A 15,456-nucleotide genomic window follows, 5' to 3' on the forward strand; every position below is an offset into this window, starting at 1 on the left:
ACTGTGGGTACTATGTATTTTAAAATCTTTAACTGGGCTGGCAATATACATCTCAGCTGTACAAGGAAGTTGCAAATGTCCATTTGATCTCCAAAGTATCTTTCAATTTTGGAGTAAAAAACTTTTTTAAATATTTTTTGATCACTGGTATGTTTGAGCTTTATACTGTAAATGTAAGATCTTTTTAGTTTAAATTGCGGTTTACAGTTGCATGTTATCCACAAGTTTTCTATCATCCAGGATTCGTAATATAATACCCGTAGATAATGAGGGATGATTGTGTAAGTCTTTGAACTCATCCTCACACATCTTGCATCTGCAACATGAATTTCTTGCTGAAACATTTCCTTCACTTCATTATTGGTCACCATTGTTTAGCTTAGATAAAATTTCAATGTACTCCTTTTCTCTCAATTCCACACTTTAACCTTTAAGAATTTTAGCCCCTCTAATTCTACAGTTGATATCTGGTCATTGAATATTACAGCTAACAATCCTCTTCTCTTATGGTTTCTTTTGTAGTTCATCTCATATTTATGAAAAACAATAAAAGACAATACTGTACTGCAAAAGCTAAGACTATAATTATTATAAACATACCCAATCATATCACATCAAATTTCATGTAATTGTCCTAGAGCATGTCAGTTTAGTCTATGAAATTTTAAAGCTATAGTATGCTATAATTGCCTAATTGTAGAAAAAAAAAGTCCTCATAAGGAAACTAGTTATAATTTGGTTAAAAATAAAAATCAATACAAATATTAATCCTTATTTACAAGATGACTATATTTCCCCTAATATTTTGAGAAACTATTAAGAATGCATTTAAGCCTTTTCTTCATATTGACAAATTAGAACACAACCATAAAGAGGGTTTATAATTAAAACCTTCTCATTATATGAAAACAAAACATTCAAAATATCACAGTATTTAGAATCCTAAAAGGCTATGGAAATACAATTTAAAATTTAGCATGCTCTTTTGAAATATAAATTACAAACAATATTACAATGTTTCCCTGCATCACAGTCACATTGGTGTACTTAAAACTATTCTGTATACATAGAAAATAAAGTTAACTTAAAATGCTTCAAATTATGAAGGATTTTGCATTCCAGTTCAGAATTGCTCTTTTAACATCCAAACAAGATATATTTTTCTGATAACAAAGAATCATAACTCACCCCTGAAATGAAACACAATCTTTATTTCTACAAGAATACAAACCATTATCCTTTAATAAGAGTAATACTTCAGCAAAGCTGGAACAAACATTTAAAATTCAATGTGGTACTTATACGAGGCTAAGGCCTCCTAACTCGGTCAATCAGAAACTTGTCTCTAATTTCAGCCGCAAGCTATTCATATGTTCTCAAGCTGCTTCCTCAATCTTGGCTGTTTTAATCTTTTCTTTTTCTCTTTGCAATGTAAACAGAGAATTCCTAACATACTGTCATGTGAGCAGAAACCTTGTAAAAAGTATGGCATGTTATTCTGAGCCTGCTGTTGATCCCCCACCATCTCTGTGTTTTTGCAGAGGGAACGAATGCAGATCATGGCCTCTGTAGTGGGTCGCGTTTGGTGAGAAGGATTCTTCAGTATCAGCGCTGGCAATGGGTAAACTGATGTAGAAGAAACTCTTTAGCTCATTTTCTTCTGGTGCTGCGCCACCTATTGTGTTTCCCTAGGATTTCTCTAAGCCGGAGTCCTCTGGAGGAATTTTTTTGGGAAGGGAAGAGACTTCAGCTTGCTCTTGGTGCTTTCCTCATGGACCTGAGGCATTTGTGGCCTTCCTTGGATACTGATGGTGCCCTGTTGGCAGGGAGGGAGGACCTTTAGGACCTTTAAAGCTTTCATCCTTTATCTTCATATCCTGCTCCACCTGTGGAGGCGATTTGGTCTTGACTACAGTCGAAGAGGCTTCTGTAGCCTCTCCCTTCATGGGATCATTGTTGTTTGTCTTGAAGACCCCAACCCCAAAGAAGGCTGACAAGAAGTATGTATGCTTCTCTTCCTCTTCTTCCTCTTCTTCTTCCTCCTCCTTTGCATCATCTTCAGATGCTGCTACTTTGTTAAAGAAGTCCAGGAAGATCTGCTCTACAGGAGTCCCGTGAGACTTCGACCAATCGCTCCTGGTTTACAAGTGAGAGGTGGTGTGATACTAAGAACTAACCCACACTGGAAAAGTGTTTGGTACACAGTACTGTATAGGGTCCTACACTCGTACTACAGTCAGCCCTCACTTTTTGCAAAGGCTTCCTGCCCTAGGGTGGGTAAATTCATAACCTACCAACTCGCTGACCATTACCTACCTGTGGTTGACTAACACACTAGGTAATCCACTATACTACATTAAATGTTTTACATGTACCTTCTTTTTAGTTCATTCTACTTTTCAGAAGTAATTGTACTTTATTAACACAACTTGGAAAGACCAAAACAATAATGAAATTGATCTTGAAAACTTGAATAATAACATCATTATCTCCCTGAAGGAAGTAGCAAAGAAGTTCCAGGACACAAAACCCTCTGACTACAGCAAATTCTCGGAAGACACAAAGAACCTCATGAAAAAACGGAGAAATCTCAACCCCCCATCAACAGTGAGGGAGAAAATTGAAGCAGCAGAACTAAACAAAACTATACAGAAAAAGCAACGAGAAGACCTTCGCAATAGAACGACAAAAATAATTGAAGATGTCATCAAACAAGGCAGAGGGTTTAAAACAGCAAAAAGAAAACTCGGCCAAGGGAAGCTGCAATTCACTGGGGTGCTAGAAGAAGACGGATCCCTTACAACCAATCGTGATGGAATAGCTAAGCGAGCAAGAGAGTACTACCAAAAGCTTTATTCCTCAGAAAGACCTCGTTACCATCTTCGTGAAAGAGCAAATCAACACCCATCTCATCACTTTCCAGAGATCACAGCAGGCGAGGTGCGACTAGCTGTCAAGCAAATGAAGAAAGGGAAAGCACCTGGACCAGATAACATCACGTTAGACCTAATAGCAGATGCTGATGAGCCAATCCAGGTCAGACTGGCACGACTATTCAATGAATGTCTGAAGAAGAGCAAAACGCCAGAAGAGTGGAATAAAGCTATCTTCATTCTACTCTACAAGAAAGGCGACCCCAGGGACATGAACAACCAGCGGCCAATCAGCCTCCTTAATGTTATTTATAAAATTTTCACCAAAGTTATTACCAACCGAATAGTAGGAAAGCTTGATGAAAATCAGCCAAGGGAACAAGCGGGCTTTAGAAGAGGCTACTCCACAATTGACCATCTACAAACAGTAAACCAAATCATTGAGAAAACAAATGAATATAAGATACCACTAGTAGTAGCACTTGCAGATTACACCGAAGCATTTGACTCGGTTGAAACTGAGGAGGTCATGTCAGCGCTGGAAGAACAGGGAGTTGACTCAGTTTACATTAATGTACTCTGTCACATCTATGACCATGCCACATCATTTATTCGTCTCCACAAGGACTCTGAACCATTCCAACTCAAGAGAGGTGTCAGACAAGGTGACACTAGCTCACCCAAACTGTTTACTGCCTGCCTGGAGAGAGCTTTCCAACAACTCAACTGGCAAGAAAAAGGAATAAAAATAGATGGAGAATATCTAAGTCACCTAAGATTTGCTGATGACATCATTATCATTGCTCACACCAAAGAAGAGCTTCAACATATGCTCACCGAGCTAAATGAAGCAAGCAAATCAATTGGCCTCCACATGAACTTCCAAAAGACCAAAGTCATGAGCAATAAATATACTGAAAATGCAGATGACATACTTGAAATTGAAAACCAACAAATTGAGGAAGTGGACCACTACATCTACCTAGGACAAAGAATCTCTCTACATGACGCCTGTAAAGAGAGCGAAATAAAAAGAAGAATAACCCTCGGTTGGCAAGCGTTTGGAAGAGCCAGTACAGTGTTAAAAAATAAGAGGATTCCTATCATCTTAAAAAGGAAAGTCTAAGATCAATGTATCCTCCCCACTGTCACCTATGGGGCCGATGGGGCCGAAACTTGGAATCTAACAAAAAAGCTTTCCCTTAAATTACGAACAATGCAGAGGGCACATGAGAGAATTATGCTAAATCTAACATGGAAGGATAGAAAAACAGCTAAATGGATACTTAAAAATACTAAAGTAATGGATATCCTTGAAACCATTAGCAAGCTCAAATGGAACTGGGCAGGGCACATTGCCAGGATGATAGACAACCGATGGACATCACGAACAACCTTCTGGACATCCCGAGGATTCACAAGAAACCGAGGAAGACAAAAAACCCGCTGGCAAGATGACTTAGACCAACATAAGCTACAGTGGCACAGAATAGCTTGCAATAGAAGTCTGTGGAGGAACCTGGGGAAGGCCTACATCCAACAAAGGACTTTTGAAGGCTGAAATGATGATGAACACAACTTCAGTACGAGGTAATATGACTCATAACAAGAAAGTCATCGTCACACCTCGGCCATGCTTTGTATAGTAACACCAATACAATTATGTGGTGGTATAGGAGAGAAACGCAAAATCCTGAAAAAATCCAAGGAGCTTCGTATGGCAATGAAGAATGCGCATACGAAATACTGCATCAAAATTCCTCTTACTTAAATAACTATTTCTTATAAGTACTATATGTTTGGACAACATGCCCTGTGACAGATAACCATTTTCACTTTGTATGAACCTAACCTATTGCCTTTGACAACTCCATGCTCAGACTGTTAGAGGGCTGGCAGGCATCATCACCTTCGGTCATATACAGGACCAGATGCTTTTGACATTTCCCGGTTAAGTTAAATGAGCCAGATTGGTTCGTAGGAACTTCATCCCCCTTAAGGATGAGTCTCCTATTAAGAAAGATGCCTATTAAGAAAGATGGTTTGTATTTGTTTAGGAACTACAGTAATCACAAATTTATAAAGTAATTTGTATTTTCCTAAGTACATAAATTACACTTTTTGCCTTGGGTCAAAAGTGAATATCTAGCTGACTGACTGGTGGGTGGGGCTTACCTGCCACGAGTTATAACAGCCTCACTGAATTTTAACAAGTTCCACTTCACTGATGTCATACTCCTATTAAAAGATTCTGTTATGTATACTGGAAAGATTACAGGGAGAAAAGGATATAACTCCACTCAATATTCCTGCAGGGATAAAAGGACAGTATATGCATATTACATAGGCAATTATTTCTAAGATCATTCCACTGAAATATGCATAAAGTTTTCATTAAAAATCTAAACCTATTACTTACTCTATCAGATAAACTATTCTATGCATATATTTCTTTTTGTATTTATACAATAAAAATTTACAAAAAAATGACAATAAAAATAACAAAATACCATATCAGTTTTAGCAAAACTATTTTACAATATTGTACTTTTAACCTGAGAAAATTTTAAATATAGACATGAAAAGCAGCTAAAAGTACAATAAAATTACCATTTCAGATTCCAGAATGCTACAACCATCCTTGTGCTTTCAAAATATCCTCTCTTGCAGATTCATCATCAGGATATTCCTCTTGAAGTTCGGTGTTGGGTATATAATATTTGCCATTAAATGTGTGGAAATATTTACCAACATCAACATGAGTTATTGGCTCAGGTTCTGAGCATATTTCTAAATTTTCTTGCGCTGCATACCTGTGTGGAGAAAGACATAATAAAGGTACAGTACCTTCCTAATTTCCTTGAGGGTTGTCTTATGAATGACTTTGTGCAATTTAAACTAATTTTTCCAAAAGATAAAATGATTAACAAGAGTTGAGTTTTGAGTAAATTATTAAGTTTTGCTGCATTCTTTCTTACCCTACTCAATAATATATACAGTAATTACATAAATTAAAATAATCACAAGTAGGAAAATAAATTCAAAATAAATATACGAGAGCTTGCATATTTGGCTGATTACCAGAATTTTTTCAACAGCCTAAAAGAGAATTTGAATAAAATGCTCTCTCTTTTCTTTGAATCTGGTAACATGCTAAAGAATGAACTAAGAGAATAAAATAAAATTATATATTTAAAAATAAAAAGAACTAAATTATAGAAATAATCATTATAAGAAATTGGGAAATTTTGAGCACTAATGACTTAGCTACAGTCAGATACCACATAAATAAACCGTATAAATAAATAAAACTGGTTTTTTCATAAAAAAATTCCTATAATCTAACACCAGCATTGAATGGTTTTTATCACGGTTACTTCACAATTTAATTTTCATTTTACTATAATTACAGTATATCTATGCAATATATCAGAAAATAATAAATTAAAGGATTGGTACTGATAAACTGATTTGTATTGGTTGCTTACGTTCACCAAATTTTAAATTCTTCCTTTTTTCTATATCCACTGGGAGGATGAGGATTCCCTCAAAAAGAAAGGATCAAAATAAATGGCCAGTTATATTAAAGGGAGAGAGAGACAGCACGGCACATCTGCCCTCTCCCGAGTCAAGAGCAGAAAGTGAATTCATATCACTGGTAAACGTGAGAGCACCCCGCTCTCATGTTTGCCTGTCTACCCCCTGCTAATTAGCAGTGGGGTTTTACGTTGTTAAAAGTCTTGTGGCTAATTCAGCTTTGCCATAGTAATATTCTCCTATATAAAGAGTGAAAGGTTATTCAATTAATAATAAAGGTTTCTGGTAATCGTATCTTACCTATGAGATCCATCACAGACCAAAACATTGTAAAAAGGTTGTTCTGTTTTATACATGAGGTTGTCCACACCCATTCTTTGCACCCAGTCAAATGGCATTCGACAAGTCTGAAAATGAAAACAGAAGTTATAATGCTGATATTCTCAAGCAATTATATATACTGTACAGTACAGTGCATCCATCCAAACATTTACCTAAAACAAAACTTGGTAAAAAATGTTATTTTCATTAGTAAAATAAATTTTTGAATATACTTACCCGATAATCATGTAGCTGTCAACTCTGTTGCCGACAGAAATCTACGGTCGGGATACGCCAGCGATCGCTATACAGGTGGGGGTGTACACAACAGCGCCATCTGTGGTCAGGTACTCCAGTACTTCTTGTCAACACCACCTCAATTTTTTCCTCGGTCCACTGGTTCTCTATGGGGAGGAAGGGTGGGTCAATTAAATCATGATTATCGGGTAAGTATATTCAAAAATTTATTTTACTAATGAAAATAACATTTTTCAATATTAATCTTACCCGATAATCATGTAGCTGATTCACACCCAGGGTGGTGGGTGGAGACCAGCATACATGTTAACAAAGAAGCTAAGTATCCCGTATTTTATTTTATTAGTTATTCAAAAATAACATAAAATAAATAAGTACCTGGTAAGGAAGACGACTTGAACCATTACTCTGCCTTTATTAAGTACGTCTTCCTTACTGAGCGTAGCGGTCCTCTTAGGATGCTGAACGACTCTTAGGTGCTGAAGTATAAAGGGCTGCAACCCATACTAAAGGACCTCATCACAACCTTTAACCTCGGCGCTTCTCAAGAAAGAATTGACCACCCGCCAAATCGACAAGGATGTGGAAGGCTTCTTAGCCGACCGTACAACCCATAAAAAGTATTCAAGAGAAAGGTTAAAAAGGTTATGGGATTATGGGAATGTAGTGGCTGAGCCCCCGCCTACTACTGCATTCGTTGCTACGAATGGTCCCAGGGTGTAGCAGTTCTCGTAAAGAGACTGGACATCTTTGAGATAGAATGATGCGAACACTGACTTGCTTCTCCAATAGGTTGCATCCATAACACTCTGCAGAGAACGGTTCTGTTTGAAGGCCACTGAAGTAGCCACAGCTCTCACTTCATGTGTCCTTACCTTCAGCAAAGCAAGGTCTTCTTCCTTCAGATGAGAATGTGCTTCCCTAATCAGGAGCCTGAATTAGTAATAAACTGAGTTTTAGACCTTGGAAGAGAAGGCTTCTTGATAGCACACCATAAGGCTTCTGATTGTCCTCGTAAAGGTTATGACCTTTTTAGATAGTACCTAAGAGCTCTAACTGGACAAAGTACTCTCTCCAGTTCGTTCCCCACCAAGTTGGACAGGCTTGGGATCTCGAACGACTTAGGCCAAGGACGTGAAGGAAGCTCGATTTAACAAAAAACCGAGCTGCAAGGAACATGTAGCCGTTTCAGATGTGAAAACTATGTTCCTGCTGAAGGCGTGGATCTCACTTACTCTTTTAGCTGTTGACAAGCACACGAGGAAAAAAGTTTTAATGTGAGGTCCTTAAAAGAGGCTGATTGGAGAGGTTCAAATCTTGATGACATAAGGAACCTTAGGACCACGTCTAGATTCCAGCCTGGAGTGGACAACCGACGTTCCTTTGAGGTCTCAAAAGACCTAAGGAGGTCCTGTAGATCTTTGTTGGTGGAAAGATCCAAGCCTCTGTGGCGGAAAACCGCTGCCAACATACTTCTGTAACCCTTGATCGTAGGAGCTGAAAGGGATCTTACGTTCCTTAGATGTAACAGGAAGTCAGCAATCTGGGTTACAGTGGTACTGGTTGAGGAAACTGCATTGGCCTTGTACCAGCTTCGGAAGACTTCCCCTTTAGACTGATAGACTCTGAGAGTGGATGTCCTCCTTGCTCTGGCAATCGCTCTGGCTGCCTCCTTCGAAAAGCTCCTAGCTCTTGAGAGTCTTTCGAAAGTCTGAAGGCAGTCAGACGAAGAGCGTGGAGGTTAGGGTGTACCTTCTTTACGTGAGGTAGACGTAGAAGGACCACTCCTAGAGGAAGAGTCCTGGGAATGTCGACCAGCCATTGCAGTACCTCTATGAACCATTCTCTCGCGGGCCAGAGCGGAGCCAACCAACGTCAGCCGTGTCCCTTTGCGAGAGGTGAACTTCTGAAGTACCCTGTTGACAATCTTGAACGGCGGGAATGCATACAGGTCGAGATGGGACCAATCCAGCAGAAAAGCATCCACGTGAACTGCTGCTGGGTCTAGAATCGGAGAACAATACAACGGGAGCCTCTAGGTTATCGAGGTAGCGAACAGATCTATGGTTGGCTGACCCCACAGGGCCCAAAGTCTGCTGCAAACATTCTTGTGAAGGGTCCACTCTGTGGGGATGACCTGACCCTTCCGGCTAAGGCGATCTGCCATGACATTCATATCGCCCTGAATGAACCTCGTTACCAGCGTGAGCTTTCGATCTTTTGACCAGATGAGGAGGTCCCTTGCGATCTAGAACAACTTCCACGAATGAGTCCCTCCCTGCTTGGAGATGTAAGCCAAGGCTGTGGTGTTGTCAGAGTCCACCTCCACCACCTTGTTAAGCTGGAGGGACTTGAAGTTTATCAAGGCCAGATGAACCGCCAACAGCTCCTTGCAATTGATGTGAAGTGTCCTTTGCTCCTGATTCCATGTTCCCGAGCATTCCTGTCCGTCCAAAGTCGCACCCCAGCCCGTGTCTGATGCGTCAGAGAAGAGACGGCGGTCGGGCTTCTGAACAGCCAAAGGTAGACTTCCTTGAGAAGAAAGCTGTTCTTTCACCACGTGAGAGTAGACCTCCTCTCTTCGGAAACAGGAACTGAGACCGTCTCTAGCGTCATGTCCTTTATCCAGTGAGCAGCTAGATGATACTGAAGGGGGCGGAGGTGGCGTCTCCCTAACTCGATGAACAGGGCCAGCGATGAAAGTGTCCCTGTTAGACTCATCCACTACCTGACTGAGCATCGGTTCCTTCTCAGCATGCTCTGGATGCATTCTAGGGCTTGGTAGATCCTTGGGGCCGACGGAAAAGCCCGAAAAGCTCGACTCTGAAGATCCATACCCAGGTAGACAATGGTCTGGGATGGGACGAGCTGGGACTCCTCAAAATTGACCAGGAGGCCCAGTTCCTTGGTCAGATCCATAGTCCATCTGAGAATCTCCAGACAGCGACGACTTGTGGGAGCTCTTAAAAGCCAGTCGTCTGACGGAGCCGGACACAAGATCATGGTACTGCTGCACAGTCTGTGAACTGTCAACCATGGGGAAGCGAGGAAGTACAGCGACAACCCGAAGCTGTCTAGACTGTCTGGGTCGTACAGACAACTCCTTATCGGGTTGCTGAGGTTGCCGCACTGCGTCACAACAAGTCACTTCTGCTGGTTGTTGAACGTCTTCCCAGTGACACACTGACTCCGTAAACAAAAAATCCTCTAACAAGGACTAAGCTTGGACTGCATGTCTTGCAACAAAGCTCAAGGTCTATGGGAGCAGGTGTGGTAACAGACGGGGTTAGCGACTGAAGTGGAACCATTACCCTCCCTGGAAGCATGTTATGCTTAAATAAAAGTCCATAGGAGGCTAAGCAGCTAAAGGCTCCTCTCCAAATGACAGAGTCCTCATGGGAATATCAGAAGGAGGGAGAATAGCACTTTCTCATCTACAGGAACCATATCCGAGAAAAGCTAAGTTCTCTCAGTGAGGGTTTCACTGGCGCAAAAGCAGCAGACCAGAAGGCAACGTTATGAAACTGCTTGACAGTCTTTTGAGTTGGCAACAACCAAAGATGTGTGACTGAGGAGCATGCGGTAAGGTATGCAGAGCATGCTGTATGCAGAGCATGCTGTATGTAGAGCATGCTGTAAGGAAAGCAGAGCATGTTGCATGGCGTGCGGCTTATGCTGCATGGGATGAGGCTCATGCTGCATGGGATGAGGCTCATGCTGCATGGTATGAGGCTCATGCTGCATGGGATGAGGCTCATGCTGCAAGGGATGAGGCTCATGCCGCATGCGTTGAGGAGGATGCCGCATAGTATGAGGCGGTTGCCGCATAGCATGAGGCTCCTGCCTCATGGTTTGAGGAGGATGCCGCATAGCATGAGGCTCCTCATAGCATGAGGCTCCTGCCTCATGGATTGAGGAGGATGCCGCATAGTATGAGGCTCCTGCCTCATGGGTTGAGGAGGATGCCGCATAGCATGAGGCTCCTGCCTCATGGGTAGAGGAGGTTGCCGCATAGCATGAGGCTCCTGCCTCATGGGTTGAGGAGGATGCCGCATAGCATGAGGCTCCTCATAGCATGAGGTCCCTGCCTCATGGGTTGAGGAGGATGCCGCATAGCATGAGGCTCCTCATAGCATGAGGCTCCTGCCTCATGGGTTGAGGCGGCTGCCTCATAGCATGAGGTTCCTGCCTCAAGAGTTGCGTCTGCCTCAAGGGTTGAGGAGGTAGCTGCGCAGAGAGAGGCGGTTGCCGCATAGCATGAGGCTGCTGCCTCAAGGATGGTGGAGGTTGCCGCAACGCATGAGGCTGCTGCCTCAAGGATGGAGGAGGTTGCCGCAACGCATGAGGCTCCTGCCTCATGGGTAGAGGAGGTTGCTGCAAAGCATGAGGCTCCTGCCTCAAGGGTTGAGGAGGTTGCCGCATAGCAAGAGGCTCCTGCCTCAAGGAAAGTGGAGGTTGCTGCATAGCGCTGGTACCTGGCAACTCCCAATGCGGCAGCTCACGCATGGAGGCAGGAGGAGCCTCAACATCATACGTCTGGCAGGGTGGACTGCGCAGAGGTGGAGGAGCGCTCGCAGGAGGTGGTGTGCTAACCTTCTCTGCCTGAAACTCCTGCATCAAAACCGCAAGCTGAGACTGCATTGTCTGCAGCATAGACCACTAGGGTCTATGAAAGACAACAACAAACGGAGCTACTGTCCGTTGAGACTGAGGGTCTAAAACAGCTGGTGCGGCAACAGACGGAGTTACTGCCTGTTGCGATACCACCTTGCCTCTCTGGGAGGTGTGCAGTTGTCGTACTGCAGCAAGTCCGAACTGACCCAGTGTTAATGGCTACACCTAGGAGTTGGACTTGCGCGGAAGGGACCGACTTGCACTTAAAAGCTGCAAGATTTGGTCCATGGTTTCTGCGAGAAACCTCTTCCGCAGACGAGGAATAAATGGGCTCTCTCGTCTTTGTGTGGGTGGGGTGATCACGTCGGCTATGTGAGTTGGTTACACCCGAAACCACGGAGGGAAACGTCTGTTCGTCGATCAAGGCCTGATGAACCCATAAGTCCTTCGACGTTACTTCTCCCCTGGGCTTGGGAGCTTGTAAGAGGTCCCAGACTAGGCGAACAACTGGCACGAACAGACGAACCCTCGAACGCAACACTGTAACACTTTGCGCTTATCACTTTATCACTTTTGATTTTCTGTTTGCACTTATTTCACTGAACTCGAAACTTTAAGTGGTTTGTACCTGAAACACGCAATTCTATCCTTCATTAAAAGTTAGTAATCGCGAAAACAGTATTACAATGTAACAGAAAAACATAATGAAAGATAAATAATTCAGTGGCTGGAAAAGAGACTAAACACTAGATCAAATAAACTACGTTTAAAATCTCTCACCGCAAAAAGCCTGGGAACAAGAATAAGACTCTAGAAACGTTTACCTTCTTCCCCTAAAGAGACTAGGGAGAAGAGCAAAAACGATAACAACGTTACCCGCTTGAACGAAACGTTTACCCTCCTCTCTCTCTCTCTCTTTTGACTTAGAACCTGAGAGATGAGCCCAATTATATATCGTTAAAACATATTATTGTTAAAGGAAAAAAACTGAAAGATTTCCCAAATAAAAAGTACCTTTATTAGAATTAAAACCATTTAAGCTAAGAAAGAATGAACAAAACGCTAGAATCGGTTTACTCTTACTGCAACGTGAAACCGTGAATCTCTCTCTCTATCGTAACGATAGAGCGCAAGTTGAACGTTCTGAACGTCAACAACTGCAGAGACAAAACAAAACGTTAGTTCAACTTTGAAAACAGTACGAGACTATCAAAGAAATTCTTTCAAAAACAGTAAAATAGCATAAAATGTTAACAGGTAAAAACGAAATGACGGGCTCAATGTTAATTAACTTCGGTTCCAAGAAAAGACCGCCTACTATTAGGAAAGGTCGCATTTTGTTAATCGAAGAGGCCTATAAAAGGCGGAGAGATATAAAATAAATCTATAACTTTGTTAAGCAAAATTAAGAAAGAGAGTCTATACTCTCTTTGACACCAACACTTCCGACTAAGGGAAGGGTCGGCCATTAAAAAGTGAAAGAGAGTTCATACTCTCTTCGTCACCAAAATTAAATCAAATTAATTCCAAAAAACTTGCTAAGCTAATGATAAAGCTTCCTGAATAGCGAAGGCTAAATTCTAGAGCAAATACATCACCAAATCGTGAACAATAACTCCAGAATCAACAGCGTATCCATGTAGGTCTAGCCGGAGGCACGACAGAGGAAAAATTGAGGTGGTGTTGACAAGAAGTACTGGAGTACCTGACCACAGATGGCGCTGTTGTGTACACCCCCACCTGTATAGCGATCGCTGGCGTATCCCGACCGTAGATTTCTGTCGGCAACAGAGTTGACAGCTACATGATTATCGGGTAAGATTAATATTGAAAACTGGCTGATATCTAGTGCAATAAATTTAAATGATAATTGCATAGTATCCAAAAGCAGCTTCTTAACCAAACATGAATACTGTAGACCAATGCAAACATTACAGCTTATTTTATGTGCCCACCTGCGTTACCTATTGTAGTACCCGAAAACCTTTTATATATGACAATATTTTAAAATAATTTGTATTTTTCTAACTATACAACCCTGATTTCTTTACTTTGTCTCCTATAGGAGACAGAGTATCAGCTGATTACAGAATAAATTTGTCAAAAGTTTGCTTTTTTTTATTGTATTTTACTTAAAACAACAAAAAAATTATTCATATTCATTGTGAAGTGATTGTTGAATAATTTTTCAAGAATTTGCTTTGTTACTGCCTTTTTACCCTAAATAATAGTAAAGCTGTATAAAACAGCTTTATATTCATTGTAATTATGTTACTGCATATTCCTCAAAATATAGCTATCGAAAGATATAAACTACTCGTGGTAAGGGAGCTTACGCTATACAGAAATGTAAAGAAAATATCCATTTGTTTCCTTTGACACAAGAAGTCTGCTACAATGCATAATTATAAGGCACATGAACAAAAAATAATCTTCTAATAACAAAAGAAACATATTTCTGGTCCCGAGATGAGAGAGAGAGAGAGCATTTCTTTTTTGTATTTAAAAAAGGATGCTATGACTCGTATTTTATTTTGTATTGCCCTGGAGTATAATTATTTGAGAGAGAGAGAGAGAGAGTGTGTGTGTTTCAGAAAACAGTAAAAACATGTCGAGAGAGAGAGAGAGAGAGTGTTTCAGAAAACAGTAAAACATGTCGAGAGAGAGAGAGATGATCAGAAACCAGTAGCAATCTAGGCCTAATAGAGAGAGAGACGTAATATAGATTTATCTCAGTAAACAAATATGTTCGTTCATTCTTGTTTCCCCACTTATGGGTGATACTATAAACCGGATGATTCTGGTTTTTAGTATTTCAGGGTCTTGGAAATAGGAAACACACAGTTCACTCTTACATGTCAAATACTGCATAGAATGTCAATTAATGGAACATTGGCTTTGTGTAGAATTTTTTTTAAGTTAGAGATCACCTGCTGATCCATTGGTTGGAGAATTGGCGTATTGTAAGGCAGCAGAAAATTGATCTTGATGAATTTGAATTCCTCCATCAGGTCATCTTCAATGGCTGGAGGATGAGCAGGAGCATTGTTCATATACATGACTTGTCTGTCAATGAGTTACTTTTTGACTTCAGGACCAAAAACCTCATTGACCTATTTGACAAACAATATGCGTCTCACCCAAGCCTTGTTGTTTGACCTTCACATGACATTAAGTTGCTTCTATTGCACCTTGTACTTTTTAAAAGCTTGTGAATTCTCCGAGAGATACACCAGGAGAGGTTTGATTTTGTAATACCAACTGGCATTAGCACAGAACAGCAGAGCTAGACTATCTCTCGTGGGCTTGTGACCAGAGATTGCCTTCTCTTCAGTAATGAAGGTCCTCCAGTACATCTTCCAACAGACCAGTCTCGACACAAAAACTTGTTGTGGCATGTAAGATTTGGTATCCACGAGCCTTTCAAATTCAGACACGAATGACATTGCTGTCTTAACAGAGCTCAGAGCCTCACTATGGGTGCCTGTTCGTCTCTTTTAGCTTTTTTTTTTTTTTTTGATGTACTCGTTTTATTTTTCTGAAATTCAGCATATAAAGGCTACCTTCTCACCAATTATGTCTTCAGTTATTGTTTCTCCTACTAACAGCTTCTCACTGATTTTACATCAGAATTAAGTTCTTGACATTATCTAGAATATGTGGCTGCTGTCACATCTATGTAAGCACTCCTTTTGCAGCATCAATTTCTTCAATATCTTTTTTCTTCAGGATTGTGCAAACTGTCAACGTTCTACAATTGTACATTTTTACCAAGATTCCCACACTCATACCTTGATCATGTTTCTCAATAATTTCTTGTTTCAGCTCCAAGCTCATCATCATCTTTCCTACT

General features: G+C 41.0%; 1 protein-coding gene across 2 annotated transcripts in view; it reads right to left on the reverse strand.

Moving 5' to 3' along the window:
- Window positions 1–4,904: 4,904 nt before the first annotated feature.
- The window catches only part of LOC137619663 (F-box only protein 21-like), a 58,750-nt gene continuing 48,198 nt past the window's right edge, over window positions 4,905–15,456 (reverse strand). The window contains exons 9-11 of one of the 2 annotated variants that reach the window (XM_068349900.1): window positions 6,711–6,817; window positions 5,484–5,686; window positions 4,905–5,182 (exon numbers count right to left, since the gene is read on the reverse strand). In XM_068349900.1, coding sequence (XP_068206001.1) covers window positions 5,503–5,686; window positions 6,711–6,817 — 291 coding nt within the window. In that variant the 3' untranslated portion in view covers window positions 4,905–5,182; window positions 5,484–5,502. Of the gene's footprint in view, window positions 5,687–6,710; window positions 6,818–15,456 lie in introns of both variants that reach the window. The other variant, XM_068349901.1, reaches the window with a different exon arrangement.

The sequence above is a fragment of the Palaemon carinicauda genome, chromosome 26 (assembly GCF_036898095.1).
Source record: "Palaemon carinicauda isolate YSFRI2023 chromosome 26, ASM3689809v2, whole genome shotgun sequence".
In the NCBI taxonomy this organism is placed as follows: Eukaryota; Metazoa; Arthropoda; class Malacostraca; order Decapoda; family Palaemonidae; genus Palaemon; species Palaemon carinicauda.